This window comes from Trematomus bernacchii, unplaced genomic scaffold (assembly GCF_902827165.1).
Source record: "Trematomus bernacchii unplaced genomic scaffold, fTreBer1.1, whole genome shotgun sequence".
NCBI classification, from domain to species: domain Eukaryota; kingdom Metazoa; phylum Chordata; class Actinopteri; order Perciformes; family Nototheniidae; genus Trematomus; species Trematomus bernacchii.
This window is the reverse complement of record NW_022987821.1, coordinates 5,711,706-5,737,045: the sequence shown is the minus strand read 5'-3', so window position 1 is coordinate 5,737,045 and position 25,340 is coordinate 5,711,706. Positions and strand designations below refer to the sequence as shown.

General features: G+C 45.8%; 1 protein-coding gene across 5 annotated transcripts in view; it reads right to left on the bottom strand.

Annotated features, from left to right (window-relative positions):
* nrp2a (neuropilin 2a) overlaps window positions 1-15,407 on the bottom strand; it is a 53,116-nt gene extending 37,709 nt beyond the window's left edge. For all 5 annotated transcript variants that reach the window (XM_034151266.1, XM_034151268.1, XM_034151267.1 and 2 more), the window contains exons 1-2: window positions 14,686-15,407; window positions 6,237-6,414 (exon numbers count right to left, since the gene is read on the bottom strand). In XM_034151266.1, coding sequence (XP_034007157.1) covers window positions 6,237-6,414; window positions 14,686-14,761 — 254 coding nt within the window. In that variant the 5' untranslated portion in view covers window positions 14,762-15,407. The remainder of the gene's footprint in view (window positions 1-6,236; window positions 6,415-14,685) is intronic.
* Window positions 15,408-25,340: the final 9,933 nt, after the last annotated feature.

The following is a 25,340-nucleotide window of genomic DNA, read 5'->3' as shown; positions in this document are numbered from 1 at the left end:
CTAAACAAGAAACTCAGACTGAAAAGTATTAGCACAAAGCTGAGAGGTAGCAATCAGCTCTAGGCTGTGTTCCTTTATGGCATCTAAAGCACTAAGACTGCCTTTGTACTGCAGCTTGGAAATAAAACGTGGATTAAGGCGAGTCAGTAAGCCTCTTTTTTGGCTATCTCACTCCTGCAGTGTGTTGATTCCTACACAGAGCATTGAAGCTAAAACTGCTGATGGGGGGGATAATCCCAGCCAATTTAATCTGGGTCAAAGTGGCACACGCACAGGTAAGGATCAAAGTGTGGAAACACTGCAACAAGTCTGTCATGTTTCCACAACACTGCTGGCAATGTTGAGTATCAAGGGATACTCAACTTGCACTGCCCAGGGACCATTTAGCAAATTACAGTTCATACATAAAGATTCATAAAATGTATCAGAAAGAACAAATTGGCAAAGAAATTGGCCTTATCTCTACTTTTTTAAATTATTATTTGTTTTATTTAGGGAATTTCAGGCCTGTACCTTTGTTGGCGGGTCCTGACCATCTTCCAATGGCACTTATTTTGATTATTTGTATGCACTTTGGCACCTTATTTACATCAAAAGGTAAACAAAAATACCATAGTTGATCAGTTTATTGTCATTGCAGCACCCTCTCTCAGGCCTGGTTTGGCCCACACGCTGTGAATTGAGTACCACTGGTCTAAAGAGAGGTGGTAGGAGTTGGATTGGGACCTGCAGGATCCTTCATTGTGGACTAAAAGTCAGGATATATACCTGCCACTGCTGCTGCAGCAGTGCCGGCTGTTCACTCTCTCAGCCTTTCCCTCTGGGCCCTCCACTGTATGGAAGTGCAATACTAAATCGCAGGAGTGCTCTTTCCCAATTTCACATTATATCTGTGCATCAGCATGGAAGAACGTTTGTGAATTATTCAGAAACAGATGTCATTCCTCTCTAAAGAAGACTTTGTGCTGAGACATGTACGTTTCAGTGTCACGGTCGAAGCAAATCTGCACAAAAGTTGCACTTGTGCGTGTGAGTAAAGAAGTCCGATTCTCTTGAATGTCTTGGTTGTAATCCTGCATTACGGAGGCGATCGGGACGGCTTTGGCTGGGAGCTCCCACGGTGAGCCTGTAAGAGCCACGGCTATCCCTAAGTACGCCTGCTTAGGGCTGTAACTGACACACGCTTAGGGAAAACACACACACTCAAACAAGTGCCAACAAACGCACCCATGGAGATAGACGGACGCGTGCACGCGCAGATGTGGACAAACACAGGCGTGCGCGCACACACTCGCCACAAACAGAGGATAAAAGGCCTGCGAAAGAGCTGAGAGCCTAATTAGGTTTTAATTGATTTTGGAGTGGGTCTCTCTCCTTCTGTCTCGCTCTCTCCTGTCGTGGATTAGCATCAGCGAGTGAGTGTTCCTCAGATGTGATTATTGACCCGCTCGCTCAGCCTCTCCCCGGGCTCTGATGAATACATGCATGAGGGCCTGACATGTGAGAGCCCCATGTCTGTCTCTCTCAAACACTTGGACGCATTCCCCGACACACACATACATAAATCACACGCACACAGTGAACACACACACACACACATTAAGCCCCCCATCCAGATCCAGATTCCATTAGGGTAGATGTTTTGCTCCAAACCCCGCCTCATGTCTGACACCACCCGTTCCCCATGCTTTCCGTTTGTCTGGCTGTGTTTATGGAGCCATTACGGGGGGACCGGTTTGAACCCTCCCCTCCTTTCTCCCGTGGAGGATAGCCGGAGCAGAGGGAGAGGGGTTAAGGAAACTAAAAACCCCAAGGGCCAGTAATTCTGCACCAGTTCAGACATGTCTTCTCTTCCTCCGCTCTCATATATCACTCCGCCTGTACGCCACAACAACTAATTGCCTTTCACACCTTTGCTGTTGGTTGAGGATAGGGATGTTCCCTGCAGGCACCTCAGTACAGAATAACATAACTGCTGTATGTGTATACTGTATATTTAAAGGGCTCTCAAACGGACTTTTATGGCATTTAGGGCTCATCATGTTACTCAGAAATGTAAAAATCACCAGAAATGCTCATTTAACTACCCGTGTGTGAGATCTTGCTTATTATTTACTTAAACACATAAAGCATTCACTGGGAGCGTCAACATTACACAAAAGATGAACACATAATTTGCTGCGGGCGCGTCATGGTCGTCTGATTTTATTTTGTTTGTGCATGTAAAAGAGCAACAGCTGTTCGCGAACATCAGCAAACCAAACTTGGCTGCGCTCACACTCTCGAGGCCTTCAGTTGAAGTTATTTCCCCTCTCTGCTGCATTGTGTTTCCACTCTTTTTCCACTCTCGGAGCACGGAAACCCACCAGATCCCGATCGGGTAAACAACGCAGAGACGTCTGTCGCTTTCTTCTTCTCCCTCCTGATGATGTGCTGGAGCAGAAATGAAGCAAGGCGGAGGGCGTACAGTAGACACACGCCCGTCTACACACTTGCTCCTCCCGCCCCTCAAAGGGGACTCTAATAAACCATAAGTGCCTCTGAAATATTAACTAGATGCTGCGAGCGAAATCCCTGCAGATCCTCAAGGCCTGCCATCTTCAATCTAGCCCCCAAACAAATAGCACTCCTCTTCCTCGTTTGCTCCTGCCTCTCCTCCCTCTCCTGCTGTCCATCACAGACTCATACTTACACATGACCGGGGGCAAACCGCCGACCACAGGCCGTCTGCCTCGGCCCCAGACCTTCTAGTGCCATCGATCTGAAACATCAGACTCTAACTGTGTCTGAGCAAGATCAGCAGGTATTCAGATCTTCCAATGGCGCGTTTGCATTCATCCAGACAAAGTCCCTCTAAAGGAATGATCTTAAATGGCTGGTTTTAACATGTGATCCCACCTTTTACTCATTATATCACCGTGATAGCGCTGTATTAGCTATCACCGCCGGACACTGATGACCGTGATCTTGTCCGACCGAGCGCCAGATATTGACGCATCAGAACCGGAACAACTCCCTTCAGTCGTGACCTCTGGCCACTCATCTGTCTCTCCTTTCATCCCTGACCGTCACCCTCCTCCATCCTTGCCTCTGGCCCTAGCTGATCATCAATGGATTTCCCATTACAAGCGGAATACAGACATTGATCCCACACCTCTCTGCGCCACCTCTGGGTATTAGTAAGATGGTGGTATCACGCACATATGGAAACACACCAGGGGGCCATGTGTCGGTGGCGCTGTGAGCCGGCGTGTCAGGGCCGAGGGATTCACAGCTCTGTGTGTGAAGTTATATAAAGTTATATCTTCAAATCTCCCCCGCCCTCAGGCTGCAGTCAATAACAAATAACCGAATAAGAGTGAGGAAATAAAAACCACATAGGTGGAAGAAATGGATCTTCGGGGCTGCCTTCGGTTTTATGACGTGGGTGTGTGATTCAAGTGTGTAAAAATAAAACGCTCCATCCTCAGGCTATAGGGGAGAGGGAGAATGAGAGAACAGAAGAGAGTCTCCAGCTCTCCTCAGCTGCTGGTATATCACTAGGTAGCATCCTGGGGCTCGGTGATGGCAGATTGCATTAGAGGTATGGGTCTGATATTTCATCTAGCCGTTATTACATTTGGTTCACATCAATCGGCTGGCTACCTGGAGGTAAGAGCTATTTGGCACGCGGTCGGACTCCCCTGAAATGAAATCCTGAATTAAAGTGCCACCTCAGACACGGAGCGCCTGCATAGAGCCGGGATTTGATTGGTGCAGCAGAGCCGCGGCGCACCGTCCGAGCGCTGACTGTCTGAACCCACTGAGGGAAAATCAGCAGCTGGCTGGGGGTATTAGCCGCAGCTCAGACCCCTCGTCTGGGCTGACCAAGCACTTTTCTCCGTTGTATACGTGCCTACAGGGCCCAAGGGGATATGAGAGCTCTTACACAGACAGGTCGCATGCCTAAGTGTCTACGTGTATGTGTTTTTGAAGCGAAACCACTGGAAACATGTGTCCTTTTACAATCTTTGTGACCATAGTATTGTATATTTTCCAGCAGCACAGGAAACGTAGCTCTGCAGGTATACACACAGCTCGGGTTTCTCTGCAGTCCCAGCTGTCATGCAGATTCTCAGCCTTGACCAAGATGGCGAGCCCTCCACCTCTGCAGACCCCCGGCCCTCACAGAGCACCGTGAAAACATGCAGAAATCTCGGCTCCCTCACACAGCCGTGCCTAATCATACAGGCAAGGAAAGGAAGCTACCCCTAACGCTGCTACAAGGCTGGATCAATCCCGGTAAAAAGCATAGCACAGGACAGAGAGGGCAGGAGTATCGAGCTGTACTTTGACTTTTTCCACTTATTTCTGCTGCGCCCCAAAGGGAAATGCCTCTTCCATGAAACACAGAAGGGCAAACACATTAGTGGTCGAGGTTATGCATAAATAAATGTTGCCGTTTCCCCTCTAATGGGCCTTCTAAACGTGGGTTATCACAAGGAGAACGGATGGATGGATGGATGTAGAGAAGAGGGAAGAGGAGCAATACTCGCTCACATGCTTGCAGAGTTACTCACACGCCTTTTGACCACCCACGCTCACTGACTCTCACACACACACTCATACGAGGGCAGATTGGGTGGGAGTGTGTGTGTGAGAGGGCAGGCAAAGGCCTCAGTTCCTCCAGGCAAGTGTAAAAAAAACATTGCAATAAAAGCGTCTGTGGAGAGGAGAAAATAGGAGCCATTTCAGTTTCTCCTCCTCCTCCCTCGGCCTCCGACTGCCGCATGCCTTGGGCTGTGAGAGAGACTCGACACACTGCTTATCGCCAGCTGAGCTCTCCATACACAGGATGTCCAGTGAGCCGCCGTGTTGACACTGGTGTAAAAGCGTTTATTACTGAGATACGTATTGCGAAAGGGAGATAATTATGCAACGGTTTGACAAAAGCGACAGGAGACACAAAGCGGAGACATCAAAATAACATTCTCCGGCTCGATGCGACAAGACACAACTGTGTGAATAGAATCGACAATCATTACAAAACCCTTTCACTGACGCCGCCATTGATGTGCCCATGAAAGTTGCTTCTTCTGCCTGCCACACAAAGTGCTTTGTCAGTGAACAATGCAAAAACACTCGTGTAGGATTATTAATTCTTCGATTTACAGAGAGAAGAAAGGACTGGGGGATAAAATAGTCGTAATTGCAGCGACCAAATCTTCTCTGTGTTCACTTTAAACACACGCAAAAGTCTTAAAGTGGGGGAATTTTGTAACATTCCCGCTGACTCGGTTGTTTAAAAGTAGATTAAACAGAGGAGACTTCGACTTCTTCCTCGTTCCTCTGAGGTCAAAGACAATAGGAGACCATATGATTTGGATTATTCATGTCTCTGAGAAAGGACTAACAGCTGGGCTAAATTATGTTCTGCTCCGTCCTCTCTCTGTTTATTCCTGCTCTGCCTCCCAAATTCTACAAAATCAAATCATGATTTATTTCTTTCATCCGGTCCAGTCCTTCTGATACAGTTTTGAAAATAAATGTGTTCAAGCCTCCAAGCTGAATAAAACAGAAGGTATGACATCACGAGTCAGCAATGGAAGAAACACATGGACTAATTATGAATCATTCTTTCCATTCACTGTTTAATTTGATGAGCTTATCTGTATCTACCGTCATGCAAATGAGAAGTGGAAACTTGCACATTTCGGCTTCTTTTGACTGTGGAGGCTCTGTGCAGCTGATGTGCCCTTGAGCAAGGAATTTAATGCAGTAATTTGCTCGGCAGAAGCCTTTAAAGAGGTCAGTGGTTGCACTGGGTAGCATCCAGGAAATAATATGTTTAATGGTGTGAATGTGAGAAAGGAAGGCGCCCATTCTCTCCATAAATAATTATTTCACGAAAAGAAAACCCGCAGTCCACTTAATGGTCTGCAGAAAGCTTGTATCTGCAATTATAATTTCCTTTGCAATTGGCCTGTTGTGGTCGAAATGTTTCAACAACTTGGGACGGAGCCAAACCGCTGGCAGTGAATTATAATAAGATGTAAAAACCTGTGCGCTTCGACAGGAAATGACTTATTTGGGATGCAAATTCTTCTACAGCATACTAATGAAAAAGTCAACACAAATCATCATTCAGCCAGAATAATAAGTCCTATTTGTAAAAAGCCATTTTACTCTGCTAGAAGAGAGTGTCAGACATCAATATGACATCTCCAAAAAGCCGCTATACGCCCCTCCCGTCTTACTTGCAGTCCAGCCTCTCGATTTCAAAGTGCGGGTTGAAGTTGAGGACGATGCGCTGCGAGGGCTCCGGCACCGTGATGATCCAGTGACAGTTCTGGTGAGGGGGGTACTCCAGAGGGTAACCAGGGGAGGTGATGTAACCCGCCTCGGTGGCATCGTACACGCCTCCGCACGCTGGCACTGTGATGGAGAGAGGAAGGAGAGAGAAAGGAGGGGGAACAGTTATTGATGGTAACTTTAAATCCAGATTGAATGCATTTCTACAGCATTCAACCATCTGCTCCCTATAACAGTGACTCAGAGGACCCTCCTTCATTGGCCTTGTTTCCCTGTATGAAGATGTGATGAGCAACAAATGAACAGTAAAACAAAGGAAGCAATTTCGGCTGTCAGTTTGGAGGAAATTGGAAAAACTTCTCCATTGTGGATTCTCAATGCGAGTGGATAAGCTATTAAAACAATAAAAGATCATCAACGCTGCATTTGGTGAGCGCACACACACACATGGAGGAAAACACAGAGGCTTCTTTTCACTCTTCCACACCCAGGCTCTTATCTCTCTAGTTCCCCGTCGGGAGCGTTCACCAAGTGTAATTGTTGCTCCGGCAAGCCAATCTGCAAACATTAGGACACATTCTCTGATCCTATCACGCTCTCCCAGGAACAATAGCCTGCCAATGGCGTCGCTCGGCAGGCTGAGACAGGAAGTGACACGCAGACGGCTTGTCTAGCGGGGTTCTGGGGTCACAGCGACTCTGTAATGAGAAGCTCAGGCGGCAACAAAGGCCCTTTTCTCCGCCTGCGCCCTGACAGCTAAGGCGGCTCGCGCGTTTCACGTTATCTCCCATAAACACGCCAAACACATAAACTCACATGCACGTACAAAGGGAACATGTATATGGGTGTTTTGCATGCACACCAACAGACACACACACGCAGCATTGTGCACAATCTTTTATTACTCTTGCATTGGAATAGATTTGCAGGCATTATTATTCTTCACGGAGCCAAAGGCGCAACGTGTTCTCCATGACAACAGCGTGGAGGTAGGGGGGGGGGGTTTGGCTCTCTACCTCCTGCTGTATGTGTGTGTGCACCGTGGGGATATCAATGTAATGAACTTTGTGATATTGAACTCAAAGAGACAAATGTTTTCTTAATATTGTAGCTGGTGTGCCACTTGGGAATCGCCAACAGGCTACAGGAAGCTAACGCTGCTCTGCCATTAACTCTGCGCTAACACACACTGGGCTAACCATGGAGCCGCTGAGATGCATCTACTCTTGACATAAATGGGTTGATATTCTTGCCTGTTTCTTTCAAATTCCTGTGAAAGCATCAATAAAGGAAGCGGAAAAGGAAAAAAAAACACACCAAAGGCTTGAAGTGTAATAGACCCTTCAAGTGTTGACATTTCCACCGCCTTTTGTGCTTAAAAGGCACACTTAAGATTCTCTGACATTTGATAGAGCTGCGATGGCTTCCTTACTTTGTTGCTGGAGAGGAGCGATGCCCACGCTCTCACACACCAGGCACACACAGCTGCCAGTGATTTCATGCGAGTGCACGACTCCAGCCGCCCACATGCACACACACATTTGTACAACGTTACACAAATGTGCAACACACACACAGGTTTTAGCTACGTGTGCACATGAGAAGGCTCGTACAGTACTGGGATGCGTGCTTAAACGCACACCCACGCTTTTATACACAAACACGCGCACACACAGCCCGCTGCTCCATGTTCAAACGGCCACCCACACACACACACACACACACACACACACACACACACACACACACACACACACACACACACACACACACACACACACACACACACACACACACACACACACACACACACACACACACACACACACACACACACACACACACACACACACACACACACATCCAAACACACACAGAGGGCCTGTCAATCACACGGGCTGGCAGAGGTGGGAGAAACAGCTAACTGAACAATTTCAAAAAAGATAGCAGGGATGGAAAAGAATCACAAAGACAGACAGAAGCCACACACACACACCCACACCCACACACACACACACACACAGACATCACTTTATCTGCTGCCGATGTGCAGACAGTCATTGTTGAGAGGCCTATGGAGGGAGCGGTGTGCAGGAGGCTATCGGCGCGCAGAGCCTCACCAGATTAAGCCGTTTGGGGAGAATCCTGCAGCCTCAACACTTTTTTTCCCTGAGCTGCCCATTCAATGGCCTCCGAGAAGGATGAAGAGGAGGGGAGGGGGGGAGGGGGAAAGGGAAGGAGGGGGGATTACGGCAGGGTGGAAAATGGAAGGAGAGGATGAAAGTGGAGGATTGAGAAGGAGGAGAGGCGATGGATAAAAGATGGATTGAGGAAGAAAGGGGAAGATTGATCGTACGGGCAGGCGGGTGACGGCGGTGGGGGGGGTGATGTACGATGGGTGGGTGAGAGGACCGAGGAGGGTAGAGAGTGGACGAGTGACAGGCGGAGAGAGAGGGAGGGAGGCGACAAAAGGTGATGAGGAAGGAGAAATACAGATGGTGATGAAGAGAGAGAAAGATGCGATGAGTAAGGGAAGTGATGGAGGGAAGGGACTGTGTGTGTGTGTGTGTACATGGCGTGTGTGTGCGCAGAGAGCCTGACGAGCCTCATTAAGACATGCCTGCTATCCAGCGGCTCCCTGTAGACACTGACCCCACTGGGAAACCTCTGTCAGTCAGCTCACACACACACTAGCCCTGGCACTGTGTGTGTGTGTGTGTGTGTGTGTGTGTGTGTGTGTGTGTGTGTGTGTGTGTGTGTGTCAGTGTGTGTGTGTGTGTGTGTGTGTGTGTGTGTGTGTGTGTGTTGTGTGTGTCAGTGTGTGTGTGTGTGGGTGGTTGGGTGTTTGTTTGCTGCTGCTAGGAAAAAATAAAGATTGATGGGGATGCAGCAGCCGCCATATACATCTGATGACAGATGTGTGTTTTTTCCTAATTGCTTTAATGTCCATTGCAATTAGTGAGTACAAAATATGCATGTATGTGTGAGTGTGAGTGTGTGTGTGTGTGTGTGTGTGTGTGTGAGAGCAGAACTTGTGTTGGAGCAGTAAAATAGGGGAAGCACTCAGGATCTGCCAGTGAGCTTCATGAATTACACTGTCTCTTCTCCTCCAGGAGCCAATCTGTCTACACACAAGTGCCACATGTGTTCCTACCGTGCTGCAAACAAATCCCCATTACAGGAGAACAATGTCACTGCTGCGTGTGTGTGTGTGTGTGTGTGTTGGTACTATGTTTTAAGAGCTAGAGTGTGTATGAAGAAGTTAGTTTTTCATAAATGTGTGTGCGTGCCACATCGTTTTCTTTGAGTGTGTCAATGAAATGAAGTCAAATCTGTGTGTGTGTGCAGTTTCTAGTCTCTCCAGATCAAGTCAAACCCCGAGACGTCTTTGTCCCCGCTGTGAGTGCCTTTATCTTCATTATCTGGGTAAATGTGCATATGTCTGCATGTCTTAGCTCACGTCGTGTGTGTGTGTGTGTGTGTGTGTGTGTGTGTGTGTGTGTGTGTGTGTGTGTGTGTGTGTGTGTGTGCCAGCCGCGCTCTCATTTCTATTAGCCCGCCTTATCGGGGGAAGTATGGCGTCACGCTCCGGGATAAGCTGCGAGTGTGAGGAGAGGCGCTGATAAATCCCTCCATCATTCCTAGTGTCTCTTTGCCCCTCCCACCCCCCCCCCACCTTAATTAAAAAAGTGCTATCGCCCAGAGTGAGGGAATGAGAGGGGAGAGTGGGCAGCACTCATCCATTCAGTCAGGAGCAGGGGTTGTCTCTGCGACTTGCTTTTAATCTCACCCATTCCACACTAGACTGGACCCAAGGAGAGGGAGAGGATGATGAGGAGGAGGGAGGAAGAAAAGAGCTCCACTCTGTTCCCCTGGTGCTCTCACACCTTCATGCTGAGGCAGAATGACGCTATACTCTGGGGGTTAGAGACAGTGTGTGAGCAGTAATAGTGGCAGAGAGTGTGTGAGAGTTTTGAAATCTACTTAAACAATGAAATATCCTCAATAAGGTGGTTGTATATCTATATATATATATATCTATATCACCCCTTGCTGCTAAATACCAATCAACTATGTGCTATATGTGCAATGTATATATATGCCGTTAATAACTGTAATTTATAACTGGCTGCTAATCCTTAGAACCGTTACAAGGTGTGTTTTTTTGCATTTTGTATCCTGTCAATTGTGTAACTTGCTGCAGTTAAATACCATCATACTATGTGCTATATGTGCAATATATACATATGCCATTAATAACTGTGTAATATATACCTGGCTGCTAAATCCTAAGAACTGTTACAGGATTTGTATTTTTTATATTATATCATAACTTCGTACTTTTTTCTTAACATGAAGCTCTTTCCTGCTGTAACGATGCACATGTCTCCTCTGTGGGACTAATAAAGGTATTCTGATTCTGATTCTGATTCTGTAAACTTTCTGGGAGAATTTGTTTTACCTTTCCATACTTGGAAATGGTGGTATGCCTTATGTTTCACAGATGTGTGTGTTTGCATGTTTAAGTACAAAACTACACAAAACAAAAAAGGCGACAAATATCTGATTGAATTGTATTCTCTATAAATATATTTTTTAATCCTTTCCAATAAAAGTGGACAACTGCTTATAAGCCAGATGTTTTAAACCCTTGCTAATATTTATATTTATATGTATATTTGCGACAATTGCTAAGAAAGATCTTATAAAAAATAGACATATAACCTGTATTGATGTTTAAGATCGATTCTACTACCTTTTCTTCCAGATTAAACAAAACATTTACCAAGAGACCCCACTCTACAACAACCAGCCCGGAAATGCAACATCCACAAACAATAGCTTTTTGTCAAACTGAGCTTAATGCATTTAAGTAAGGATGAACTACCTTTAAGAAACTAACAAAAGCGACATCAAAGTAAGACAATATCCCCAAATCCCCTTTTCGTCTTCTCTCTCCTGCTCCCTCCCTAACAGGATAAGTGCCCCATGCTAATCATCTAAATGCACGGTGCTGCCCATCCTGATCAATGGATCAATGGATCAATGGAGTAAACAGATGGCTGCTGGGGCCTGCAGGGGGCTAATGGTGAGGGTCTAATCCTAAACACTACCTGGCTGCAGTATCATGTCTCCGTCTCCCTGGTGCTCTGCTTTGTCTCTGTGCGGCAGCCGGAGCACTTTTCACAAAACATCTCCCCGTCTACAGAGGAGAAACTGAACCTCCACCGGCGAAGGAGAGCTGTGAAGAATTGAGCTTTCCTGCCGGAGTCTTGGTGATTTGCTGCTACCCTTTAGCCCCCCACCTCACACAGTGTTACCTTTCAGTGGTGCCGAACAAAAACCTTTCTGGGGGAATTGCAGTTCTTATTTAATTCACACCCTCTCCACTTTAACCCCACGTGTGACTTACAGTACATTTAAAACCCTTTCCTCCTGACAATGCTAACCCCCTTTCAGCTCCCATCTAAAGCCGTCCCTGAGCCCCCGTTAAGAGCCCCCTAATGCAGTGAAAGACCAGGCTGTGTTTTATTTATGGGGTCTTGTTTTTAATTTCACCCCCAGTGCGGCGGGCTGTTTCAGGGCTTTTGCACGAGCCTGTGACTCTCATACCTGACTGCTATTGAACGGGCCGCTCCGTTTGTCTTCGGCTATGAATGCTAATAGGTGACCTTGTTTTTTCGCAGCTGATACCTCTGCGGCTGGGGCAGATTAAAACACGGGGAAATGCAAAGAATTGAAGGGCGCCGTGTAGAGGGAGAAAAAAGGCGGAGTGGAAAACAAATAGAAAAAATTAACACAGACAAAGAGGGAAGATAAAAATGAGAGTCAGCCAGGAGAACACATGTGGAAAATAAATGATTAAATTAGTGGAAATCCAACTCTGGGAGAAGTCGATACCATAGGTAGAGAGGATGCACAGCCGCCCATCAATAAGCATGCAAATGAGCTGCTTAATGGCCTGAATATGAATGCTTGTGCTGAGGAGTAATTGATGCACATGTCACTGAGTCAAACTATTGTGACTACAGTACAAGTGGATTACAAGTCTCTCTGTTTGGGTATTAGGATTGCAGCAAATAGGTCTCGAGAAATTAAAAGGAAAGGGGGCCACCAGCAGGGGCCACAATGGGAAATCTTTCATGAGTCATTTACCTCTACACTTCTCGCAGAGATGCCTCAGCCATGCATCATTTTGCTCCAAAACATTTGAATGGAAACCTTTTCTGCCACTGGAAATGTACCAAGCAGCTCCAACCAGATGGAGTCGATCATCAAAAGCTCCAGTGTGACTCCAGTGTGCTTAAGAGCATCATTTTAAAACACTTCTTTTATTTTCCATTAGCTGCCTGCGTCACACAGGACGAGGGTCACTTTATAAACCCCTTAACGCTTTCTGTTCCCTAGTCCGGTGACATTTTAACTCTTTGACCCCTGAACGCTTTGATGTTGCCCTCTCCTCACTCTGATGCACAATCCACCCCCCATAAATCCTCTTCCTTCTTGTTCCTGACCCGGTGGATGTTCCCTTTTCTGTGCCTTATAGCTTTGCATCTGCCTCCCATTCTTCCCTGCAGTCCCTGTCCCCTCACATCTCTCTCTCTCTCTCTCTCTCTGAACCTCCCTGTTTCTGTCTCCGTTGTGTTCTCCTTCAGCCTCTCTTCCCTCTGGCATCTGTGTGTAATGTGGCTCTCGAGGGGAGCGGGAGGCAGGGACATGCGGTGCAGTGTCTTGGCAGGGGAAAGGGAGAGAGAGGGAGTAAAAGAGAGGGGAGGGGATCTAGCTTCTTGCTTGCCTGATGGCTGCCAAGAGGCCCACATCTGTGTCTGATCAAGGGGTACACAGGCAGCTAGTAAAACACACACATGAGAAAGGCAGAGCGACTGTCCTATTTAAAACAAGTAGCCTAAACAAGAGGACGAGCCCATGTGCAGTGAACAGAGCCGCAGTGAAACCAGCGGGTGGTGTTGTAAAGCCCGACCGTCATCATGGGACTATGAACAGCTCGTCAACCCGCATGGAGAAAGGGAACTACAGCCACATGTAGACTATAGACCTATACATATTATTCTGTATACTCAATATAATAGACAACTATGTCACAAACAAATATTATATTAAAACCTATCATTTTTCTCAATTTTTGCTACAATCCCAGTTCACATGCGTCTACATTATCTTACATCTGGAGTCAAACCACCTTAAAAGCATCAACAATGCTAGAGTAGGTACTCCCTGAGCCAAAGACCATGTGTCATCCCACCAGTGGCGTCACTCCTCAGTGTGGTGAGCCTATATACACACACACACACTTCTGCTGACATGATAAAGCAACAACCTCTCCTTATTATTAAAACAATTATTATTAGATCAAGCCAGCAGATGGAAGCCCGGGCTCCCTGGCGTTAAATCCACATTTAATGAGGCTTCGAAATACATTTGGCGCTGTTTCCACTCGTTCGCCACAGTGTGTTACGGAGTAGATTTGAGTCTCAAAGCAAGGCTCGGAAGCTCCACCAGCTGCAGGGCTTCTCCTCCTGCACTATAATCTGCTTTCGTATTGTTATTTGATTGCGGGGAGCGCACGGAGGTGGAGGTGGAGGTGACGGTGCACCAACCAGCAGCCGTGCCTCCCTCCACCCCGCACACACAACCCCAAGGAGGCAATGAAGGAGAGACTCGTGGTGCCTGATGAAGATAATAGTGGTGATTACTGTCCTATTAGAGCAATCCTACGCTGACACTGGAGCTTTTACGCACAGGTTCTTGGGCGCTAATGTATACAATCGCTCAGCCTACGCCTAAAACCTGCTTTCCCCCGGATGTGAAATATCATTTTAATCAGGGTTTGTTTATTTCCCTTGATGAATAATTCAATTGCATATAAACAAAACAAGGGGAAACCCGAGGTAAACAATGTGTTTGAATTTTTCATGCATGTAATCAGCTCATCCACAGCACAGAGGGCTGGAGGTAGGCGCTATGCTGGGACAGATAACTGTTTCCACTCTAAATATTTCATGAAAGCAACTTCTTTAGTTTTAGATGTGGAACAGCTGGCTTGGCACAGGGATAAATTAGGCTGACTTTAATTTAAAACGTCACCTTGGCTCCTATGATTCTGATAAACCCATACACAGAATAAATATAAAACAACTCTAAGCCCAATGCTTCCCACATTTACGGGAACAAATATCCAAGAAAGCAAGAGACACACGGGTCTGGTTATCACGAATTAATAATGTTGGAATAATAGGAAACACATGACAATATCTCTTCAAAAACAAATTATTTCCCAGATTCCCTAGATATATTTCATTCTCCTGTGTTTTTGAATATACTGCATTTTACATACGGTGTGTGTGTTTAGGTAAAGAAGTGACTCAAACTCACCCTCCTCTCCTCTGCCTCTCAATGCCAGATGACACAATGCCATCAACAATCCAATCCATGATGACTCAAAATCCATCTTGGATGTTGCAGAAACTCGCAGAGAGCTTTAAGTTTATAATGTTTCCGATAACAATTCTGCTGCTCCTCCAAAAAAAAAAATCCACACCCCTGTATTAGACCAAAAAGGAATATTCCCACGGAGTTTATTAAACCATGGTGGAGCAAACTGTGTGCCAACTACATGTCACTGAAGAAATCCAGAGATTTCTATCTGCACAGCTCCTTTAAAGTCTGTCCATTTAGCACAGCGATGCCACTCATCCAAAAAAAAATTGTGAACAAACAAACTCCTTGATCGATACTGTGCGCTCCACAGACAGCGGCTCCAGGGTGCGCCAAGTCCCGACTGACAGACTTCCCAATCCCCGTATCTCCCTCTCTGCGTCCCCGCGTATTTTGCGCACACGAGGGTCGTCCTTGGTAATAGCAAGTCCTCCGTTACAGCTCTCAAAGCCTCAGTCCGAGGGTCAGAAGCTGCTTTTCAGTGTCCCGGGATAATAAATAAGAAAAGGTGTTGCGCTCTTGCTCTCCAAAAAGCCCGGTAATCTCATGCCATCTCCCGCAGCAGCTCCTCTCTCTGCGGCTCCGTAACGCTCTGCGCTCTGCTCCGACTCCGGCGTGTGTCCTGTCGACGCGTCTGGGAGGTGTGTGTGTAGTGTGTGTGTGTGAGAGAGTGATCGCGGTTTTGAGCTGAGCAGCTATCGCGTTACAGTCACGGCGCCTCGGCTCCGCCCCCTCCCGTTGGTCTCTGATTATAGGGAGGAAGAGAGAGAGAGCTCCCCCATTCCCTTTCTCCACACACCCCTTTCAGAAGATACCACAGATAGGAGCTCTGCCACAGATAAGCTCCAGATAAGATGTATTCTAATGGTAAAGCGGGGAGCTTCTCCTAAGGCTGTTTGCAAGGGAACATGAGGAGGAATCCCAGAAAGAGAGGAACAGGGAGTGTCTGGGGAAGGTTTGGCTGCACAGTAGGCACAACTCCGCCACAAGACACATTAAAAGAGCAAGCCCTCAACTCAATGGAGGCAGAGCCCACCTCAGCCCTGCCCAGTCTCTGCCCTGCAATCTGCTCGCCTAAATACAGAGCGGGAGGCCGTGTAATGACACAGTACTTAGCCCAAAATAATCTGCAGCGTCCAGCCCTGTGCCCTGCCTCTGGCTTGTGTTACCGTGTAATGTAATGGACTGCGGCCTGGCCGTGTAATGAGGTACAGTATGTGGCCGGCTTTATTTGGAACAGCTAGGTGCATTCCTACAGGTCAGGAGGAGACGTCCTGTGAACTTTTTTATGTGTGCATGCTTTGTATTGAGGGAAACAACATGAGAACGACATGATGGTTGTAGAAAACAAGCTTCTACAGTCAACTCGCCTTATTGTCCCGTGGCAGACTGTAAACCAAAGAGCGCCGTGCCCTTGACAGAAGGTTGTATGACAGGTCGGGTTGTCACTAGACTCAACTGTCACCCTGCCGCTACACCCCCCCCAGGTTTACTAGATGCCATCAGCTTTTATACAGACTCCCTAGCCCGCCTCTCACCCTAGGGTGCGCTGGCTGTCAGACGTCACTGCGATTGGCTAATCTGAGCCTCTGGGCGGGCGTCTGCACTGGCGTAAACCAGTTTGCCATGTGCTGGAGTTGTTTAACGCGTGTATTTTCTGTGCCACTAGTGGTTATTGATGCGAAAGCATTGATTACACTTTCTGATGAGTGGTGGATTAACCCCCGTCATGACCCTTTCACTGAGATAAAGAGAAAACACAGCCACTATAAAACCTTTGAGCAGCACTGGGTCACTTCTTGCTCTGCTCTGTCCCCCCCTCCCACTCCCCAGAGGTCATTTGATACACCTCTTTCCCATTTGTCAACATCTCTGCCCCCACCGTCAGCTTTCAACCCCCCCAAATATTGGGTCAACGCATGGCTAATGGAGGGCAACGGTCCACCGGAGAACCTGAGAGGCAGATAGAGAGGGAATGTTGAGGGTGGAAAAAGTTTGCATCAATCCCACGAGGGAATACATCCTGCAGCTATAAATAAACAGTTGGGTGATGTCTTTTTCTTGGATTATCTCCGTAAAATACCACTTTCTGTGCACATTCAGTCCTGTCGGATATACTCATACAACTACCCATTTCTCTGTGAATTCTCCATACAATGAGCGGCTCGTTCACACATGGGCTCAACGCGGATTTAGTAGCAGGGAGCTGGCAGGGTGAAGTCTGTTTGATGTCCGGTCCGAATGATTCAGATATTTATGTTCTCACATGTAGCTCCTCAGGGTAATGTCTGGACCCTTTCAGGGTTGCAGTGCATGTGTGAAAGAGGCTCGAGTAATGAAACTCCTTGCAAGCACATGCCATGCTACAGTGTGAGCCCCGGCTTAAAAAAGCCACTGCATGTCTCGGTGTCAGAGGCTGTTTAAGAACCGCAGCAGTGAAATCAAACACTTGCAGCTGCAATATGCGCAGCCCCTTTTTCTAATGTATTTCACCCAGGGTCTTATCATCTGTATTCCCTCTGTCATCCATCTGCCCTGAAATACCGCCGACAAATGGCTGCCGTTCAGTCGGACTCCTCACCCCGGCACACCTGCGCTGTGTGCACTCATGGGTGGCGGAGGGGAACACAACAGGGTCTTTCTCCCCCGTTTTGTGTGTGTGAGAGAGAGACAGAGGGGGAGATAGATACCAACCGCTGCCTCTCTTATCACAACCTGCCCCAGAGACTGACAGCATGACTGATAACTCTCCCTCTTTTCTCTCCCCCGTCTGTCACACACAAACACACACCTCTCTAGCTCTTTCACTCTCTCAACACTTCACCCCCCCCCCCCCTCTCTTCCATCAGTGTGTTTGGCCAGTCAGCCGGCCGTGGGTTCAAGGAGAAACTGTGTGAGAGTCTAGTAGTCTCTCAGAGAGGCTGAGTGATCCGGTGGAGGCCTTCATCACCGACAGACGTGGCTTTAGATCTGCTGCTGGGGAGATAAGGCAGAGATAGCCCCGACTTGACCCTATCAGCATGTCGAGAGTGTGTGTGTGAGGCATTGTAGGCACCTCAAGGGTCAAGGAGGGAGTTTTGGGATCCCCTTTGATATAAATCGAAGTGACACCTCAGCCAGAAATATCAGAGCTTTCCAACCATTAAAAAATGCTAACTGTTACACACATCCCAATGCACAGGTAAGGAGCAGTGCTCGTTCAGAGCCTATAGGAGCTCCCCATTAAAATAATGTATGTGCTGCTTCTCTTCAATATGTTCTGTTGTATTTTTATCTTTATCTTTGCTGCAGCTGTGACCCAATTTTCTCTTGGGATCATTAAAGTTTCATCCGATCTTTATCTCATAAGCACATCTACACGCACACCCTTCACTGAAATATATTTCCAACACCAATTCCTCCTGAGGAAGAGTCGCCCTGTTTTCAGCAGAAGGCACACATCTCTCACATCTATTTCCAGACTTACTGCCACCCGTCAAATTCCTGCTGGGCCACCCAGGCTATGGGCATGCCCTGGCCAGGGGAATAATTACACACACACACACTTCCAGCGACTGTACTGCGTACACTAATCTCGCCTGAGCGGTGCTGGCTGGATGGTATGGAAACATCTGGTGTCTGGCTGCTGTCTCACCACTCCTCCTCCTCCTCCTCCCTCTGGGTGCTTCTGTATATGCTACCTTCAATACCAAAAAACAGCTCAATCATCAAAACACTTTCAGATGCACTACAGAATACACAGCAAACAAGGCTTTAAAGTAGAGCTGCGTGGAAATGCAGATTTAAGGAAACACCTTTCCAACAGGTTTTGGGGGGTTTGCTCTGCAGGCTGGTGTCCGTCAGTGTGTGTGTCAGACAGAAGAGATGACTACACACACTGACTGCAGACTGAAGTCATACCCAATGACTCCTCTGAGTACATGATTCACCTGCAGTACACGGCTGGGCCTAATGGGGGCAGGCAACTGCACCGAGCCAAGGTGCTGACAAACCAGACTGCAGGCATTCTTCAGGAACATGGTGTAAATATGATCAAACTTGACGTTAGATTATGCATACATTAAAACGATTAAGATATGAAGACAAACATGGAGGCTAACTACACTTATGACAGCTTCTCAGACAGATCTAATGTGCTTCATTGCATATCAAGAGCATCTTGGACGGCAGTTAAAAACATGCAGAATCGATCAATCATTCAGTAAATAAATCACAGTGGATTACCAGAATGTGCCAAATGCCCTATTTTGACAAGTGCTAATTTATTAAGTTGCTGTTTTTGATCCACATATGAGCTTTCACATGCAAGATGGCTGCGCTCGATGCATCCACCATAGCTGTTGTCAGCTTGGTTCAAAAATGTTGTTTGCTCACTTTAATTGCAAGACGCCCGCTCTATTCCCCGGCCGCCTCTTGTTTATGATACAGCATCATTATCCTCTGTGTGCTGCGAGGAGAGAGAAGCAGTCCTCTCTTCCTCTGCTGCTCCACCAGGATCTATTTTACTTCTGCTCCGTCCTTTCATCTCCTTCCACTGGCCTACTGTGTGTCTTTATAGTCACATCAAAGTGACCTTCACCACCCTTTTCCCTCCAAAACCCACTACCCACCCTTTCTTTTTAGTCTGGAGACCCAGGGAAAGGAAGAGAGGGGGCGGGGTTTACTACACATATTTTCCAGACAGCTGTACAATATGAGCGATCGAAACACAATTGCATAAAAACTCCCCAGCAGACTTACGGATACTCTTGCATCATCTTAAAAAGAGTAATCTAGTGTGCATTTCAATGTATATTCTTGAGTGTGTCTGTGCACTCTTTCCTGTGTGTTCGAGACCCCCCCCTCCTGACGTGGAGGTTCCAACCCCACTCCATCACGGCAGGAATGAGTGGGGCATTAGGAGGCGATAATAAAAAGACAGGAGGCCATTCTCCACGGCTTGTTTACTCTGCAGGGCTTTTATCGCTCGGCCTCTGAAGGAAATATCAGCACTCGACAAACCGGGGTGCGAAAACACTGGAGGACGGGTGCATGCTAATGAGAGAGAGACTTTTGTTGGGAGGTGGGGGGGGATAAAAGTGTTGCACGGCTAGGAGCTACAGTTGTGTCTGCCTCTGCTATGAGAATAAGAAGAATGGTGTCTTTATCGTATGAAGTCAGGCACTTAACATTATGTATGTATGTGTATGTGTATGTATGCAGGCTGTAAGTGTGACCAAAGACACACTGTCATATTACATCATGGGGGGGGGGGGGGGGGGTACTCTTTATATAAACATGCCTATTTATAATCTGCATACAATAAATGTACAGTAGATATTTTCTGCATGATTATCTTAAAGGATTATACTGGGATGAATCTCTTTCCCTTATTGTCAACATATTTCCATGTAGGGGAAGAACCCAAACACTTAGAGCAGGGGGGTCAAACTCAAATACACAGTGGGCCAAAATTAAAAAATGGGTACTAGTCGAGGGCCGGACTGGTTCAATGTTTATTGCAAAACTTATTGAAATGAACTTATTGCACATATTAAACCTGGAACTAACAAAGCTTAAATGATTGCCTATAAAAACAACATGAAACATTAAATAATCAGTTGCATTCATTTCTTATGGCTCCATCTGCAGCTTTTCCAGAGTCATTTCTTATGAGTACATTTTCCCACAGGCCAGCTTCAAAAAAACTATTTCCCTCAAAGAAAAAACCAAACATGTCCTGTTGTCGTGAGAGAAAAAGTACAAAAGGAAACATCCATTGAAAGTCAGTGTGCTGCTCTGTGATGCTAGCTCAAGCCAGATACTTGGCATCTCATCTCGGGTGCAAGTTCATCAATGTTTGGGGTCAGGCTCTGAGCTGAGGAAACCCTCAGGATTGAGTGAAGGTGTGCGTGCAATATACCGGCGGGCCAGATCTAATAGTAATTAAAAATTATCCTGCGGGCCGAAATTAAATCCACCAAGGGCCTGAGTCATTTTGTATTCCCTACCCTGTCTGTGCAACACTGAAAATATTTAAAAACAAGTCACAATTGCATACTTTAAGAAATATAAAAAGAATACCTCTTAACACAGCCGGTAATTGTTAGCATACAGGAGTAAATTATGCATCTTTTAGGGACTATTTGTGGCTGCGGATTAACACACAATTGGTGCTCTATTGTATTACGCTGCATGGAATTGAAAAAAATGGATCAATAGTTTCTGTGTTAGATATTATAATGTCAGCCACTGCAACAGTGTGGCTCACTGATGTGTTTTTAGTCAACAACTGAGCTCCCTGGTACAGACGGATGAGATATATCAGGGTTTGGCTACACAGGAAATATAAGTAGGGTCCATCTATTGTTGCTTTTGGTCTTATAATGGCATCTGTCAAAAAATGATAAAGCAGTGTGGGATGGGAAGAGAAGGGAAGAGAGACATTTGAAACATTTCTTTGTGTTTCCGAAGGAGAATCATGCGACAAATTAAATATATAGAGAGACATGGGGAGACAGATGGGCTGAGGAAGTTTGAGATGTAAAGAGGAGATTTGCTGTGCATCTGCTGCGGGAGGAAGAGTATGAAGAAGAGGGAGTGAGGGGAGCACAGAAGAGGAAGAGTCACATTAACAGAAAGACGCAGAGGAGGGCACTTAGGATGAGATGGTGGAGCATTTTAAAAAAGCAAGGATCTTTGAGAAAGGCGGCTCCTTTAATGTGGTTTAACCCGGGTGCATTCACATTACCATGGTAATCTTATCAATACCCTGTGTGTGTGTGTGTGTGTGTGTGTGTGTTGGGGACAGCTAAGCACTCGGCCCCATTAGCAAAACCTAATTGACTTACAGCCTTCTGACCACAAAGGTAACATCTGTGTCAGCCATGTAAGTGAATGCCCCGTGTCACCTCACACACACACACACACACACACACACACACACACACACACACACACACACACACACACACACACACACACACACACACACACACACACACACACACACACACCACACACACACCACACACACACACACACACACACACACACACACACACACACACACACACACACACACACACACACACACACACACACACCCACACACACACACACACAACCACAACACGACCACAGAGAGATTTAATGACATTTGCTTCATTGTGCATCCCTTTGCCACTGATTGACCTTGATATGCACCAGTGGATGCAAAATAGACCGTATCTTTGTCTCCTTGAGACGAGATGGAGTGGGAAATGGAGCCAAAAGAGAGACACAGAGGCACTTTAAAAAGACTGGAGCTTTCAGCAGGGAGAAATCATCTTACACTGTCGGAAAAGTACCTCATTTTTATTGACTACCAACTTGTTCCATTTCAGTTTACACTTAGCAAAATAGATGAATTTCATGTCCTCCAACGGGAATATCCTACAATAAATATGCATTACTGTATAGACTTTTTTTCATTCCTTTGTCGGGCCAATTTGAAAACTTGAGTAACTTTGGTTGAGCACATTTGGAGTTGTTACATATTGTGTCAAAACGCTCATGTTTTAGGGGTCTTGCCTTGTTAACATGCTGCTGTAACAAAACCCAATTTGGAATCAATCAATACATCATTCCAAATGTATCTGCAATTTATTCAATCTTGGCATGTGACGTGTTTGATGTGGGTTTAAGGTCTTCGTAAAAACAAAGACTTCAGAAATCAGCCTCTGAAGCTACAGAAGACACTATACAAATGACTTTAAAAGCCCAGAAATAGTAATAGTGTAACTAATCTGAAATCAGTGGAGTGCTCCCTTAACTTCAGAGGAAGAGAAACCTCACAGACAGACAGGAAGAGCAGGCGACAGGTAAACAAGACAAGCTCCGGATCCATCCTTATTTAGCCATGGATATAGAATATCAAATGGAGGACAGGGGACCATAACAGCCTGCTATTATTGAAAATGACTAATATATTCTGAAGAGGGAAAGACGGAGAGAGAAAGAGAGATGGATGAGATATGGGATCCGATGGAGACTGACACTCAATCTTTCTGAATAGTAATCCAATAACGTCTCCTGAGTTTCCTTATGGCTAATCAATTGTGCCGCAGCGCAGAAACAAATCACAATATCGCCGAGTCAATAACCGTCAGTCAGGGAAATACCTCGCCTCAACTGTCAGTGTTTATCAACTGGGCCGAGATTCAGCCCCGCTTTGGGGGGACGGGGGGACGGGGGGGGGGACAGGGGTATGTGCTCTGCCAGCTTTCTGGAAAGGTGGCCCATGCTGGTTGTAATTTAGATAGCGATAAGGGGAGATTGCGAGGCGTTATCAAACACGCCCTGACCTCAGGTGAAGCCAAGCGAGACGAGGTAAAGACGGATGATGATGTATGGCTGATGGGGCAAACACAACAAACACTTTTATCAGGGGAGGGGGAGAGGTCATCCTGCAGCTCAAAAGTTCAACTTAATTCACTAAATCATTGCATAATTCACGTTTTAGCTCATGAGCAAGGCTAGCTGTTTTATCAGGGTAACACTCCCTTACAATGCTATCAGCAGCCAGGCCCCTCTGTATTTAAATAGCTTTGAGTCTCATTAGCAAACAGTGGGCTGAATTTAGCCACAGCCACAAATGGAATATTGGCCAAAAAACAAGCCAGTCAGAAAAAGGATTCTTCCTACCTTCACCGTTGTGGTTGGAGTCAGCATCCGATGGTCACAAACTGTAAAAACCTCAAAGCCACGAAAGTTGAATCCAAACCAAAGTCCTAGGAAGGAGCGAGGGGTCGTCCTTGGTGCTGCAGCTGATCAGGGTCTAAAAGAGACACCGTTTTCTCACAGTATAAGTTCTGTAGGCAGTAACTGTCCTGTCTAATTAGCAGCTTCATTCATCACAGCCCACCTGCACTCCACTGTCCTATAAGTGGAGGCCTATGGGAGCAGAGACACTGATTTTAGGAACATTTCAGGGTGGCCTTTTAGGGAAAATGTAGAATTGCTTCCACAAAAGGACATTTATAGAACTTAAAAAAATGTGACACTGACAGAATAAGATAGACTAACCTGCCCTGGTGCTTCAGACTAAATAAAACGACTTAATATGCTCACTGTGGATACATGTTAAATGTTTTATACGGTATTAATTACAGCGAGGCGAATCTGTCGAGGCTTCACCACCCTGATGAATGAAACATGTGACCGCTGTCACTGCCAAGCCAGAATGGACTCATGTTTAGCTCTGACCTAGATAGGCTTGGTGTATTTTGTATTTCTGTCTGAAGCATATTACTTTAATTAATTTAGCCGAGTGCTGGAAGGCTGTTTTTGTTTGTTCGGGGAACATTTTCACAATAAGAGACCCTCAGTGACCATACATTGTATTTAAATACAAATCCCATCAAAGGGTCGATACACAATGTCATTCTTTTTTTTATTTGCTTGAACCAGCAGAAAGTTCCAAATAAGTTCTTCTAAAGTGAGGCTTAGTTATTCTGTATCCAGATTAGCAGAATCCTTGCCTTAATACTACATACTTGAATTATATATTATTACAATTATAATTAGGAGGACTTAACTTTCTTTCTTAAACTGATGTATCACTGCCATCTAAAAAAGGGATAGTAGAAGAATCATGTGTAATGTTTTACTGTATGTTAAAATAGATATAATTATTGACCACAGCTGCATAAATGTAGTGTGTAAAATGTTTTAAGCGCGTTCATTATTCATTCATTAAAACGTGCAGTTATGTTTATGTAAATTGATCCCACATTTCACAGTGTAATGGAGTCACATCCATACATACACCCATCAATTATCTGCATCTATTTCTCATTACAACATGAATCATGAGTAAATAATATGATTTAATGCTTGCATATGACAAGACTATTCAAACAGTACTTTAGATATTGATAACTGATGGTTTGAAATGTGTTGAATGTCACATTATGCTTATTATCTATGTCAAAGAGCTTAATGCACTTTAAGTGAAATGTGATGGGGGAGACATTAAAAAAAGCTCCTGTGGTGCAGAATTGACATAATGGGAATCCACCCTGAGGTTAAGAGTCTAGCGAAATAAAACTATTTATTTCTTAATGAATTATCAATTAATTAGTAAAAGATTGAGTCTCCTCAGGCGGCTTGCACTGATTGGCTGACCTAGTATCACTCTGCTGATCTGTAAAGCAGACGTCTGAAGGAAGACGAGACTTCTGCTGGGAGAAATGTACCACTTTAATCCTCTAAAAGGTGTATTGTCTTGATGAAACTGACAAAAGCGTCGCTTTATTTGTATGTATGATGGGAAACTGCCTCTTTGTCTGTGATGCAGCTCCATCCACGACACTTTAAGAGGTTCAAAATGGGTTTAATCTCAAGACTATCCTTATAAAAAACTGTAAATCATGCATTTTTCCTTAACACTTCCTGTCTGACTGCTGTGATGCTCCAACGTCAGTCACAAATTAACGTTGTCATTAGTAAAAAGCTGCGAAATATCCACAGCAAATCCCTAGAGAGGAGTTGGATATGTGACAGTGTTATCTTCTGATGCTCTTGAGATTAATTCTGCACCAGAGCTGTTGGCAGGAAGAAACACTGTTGGT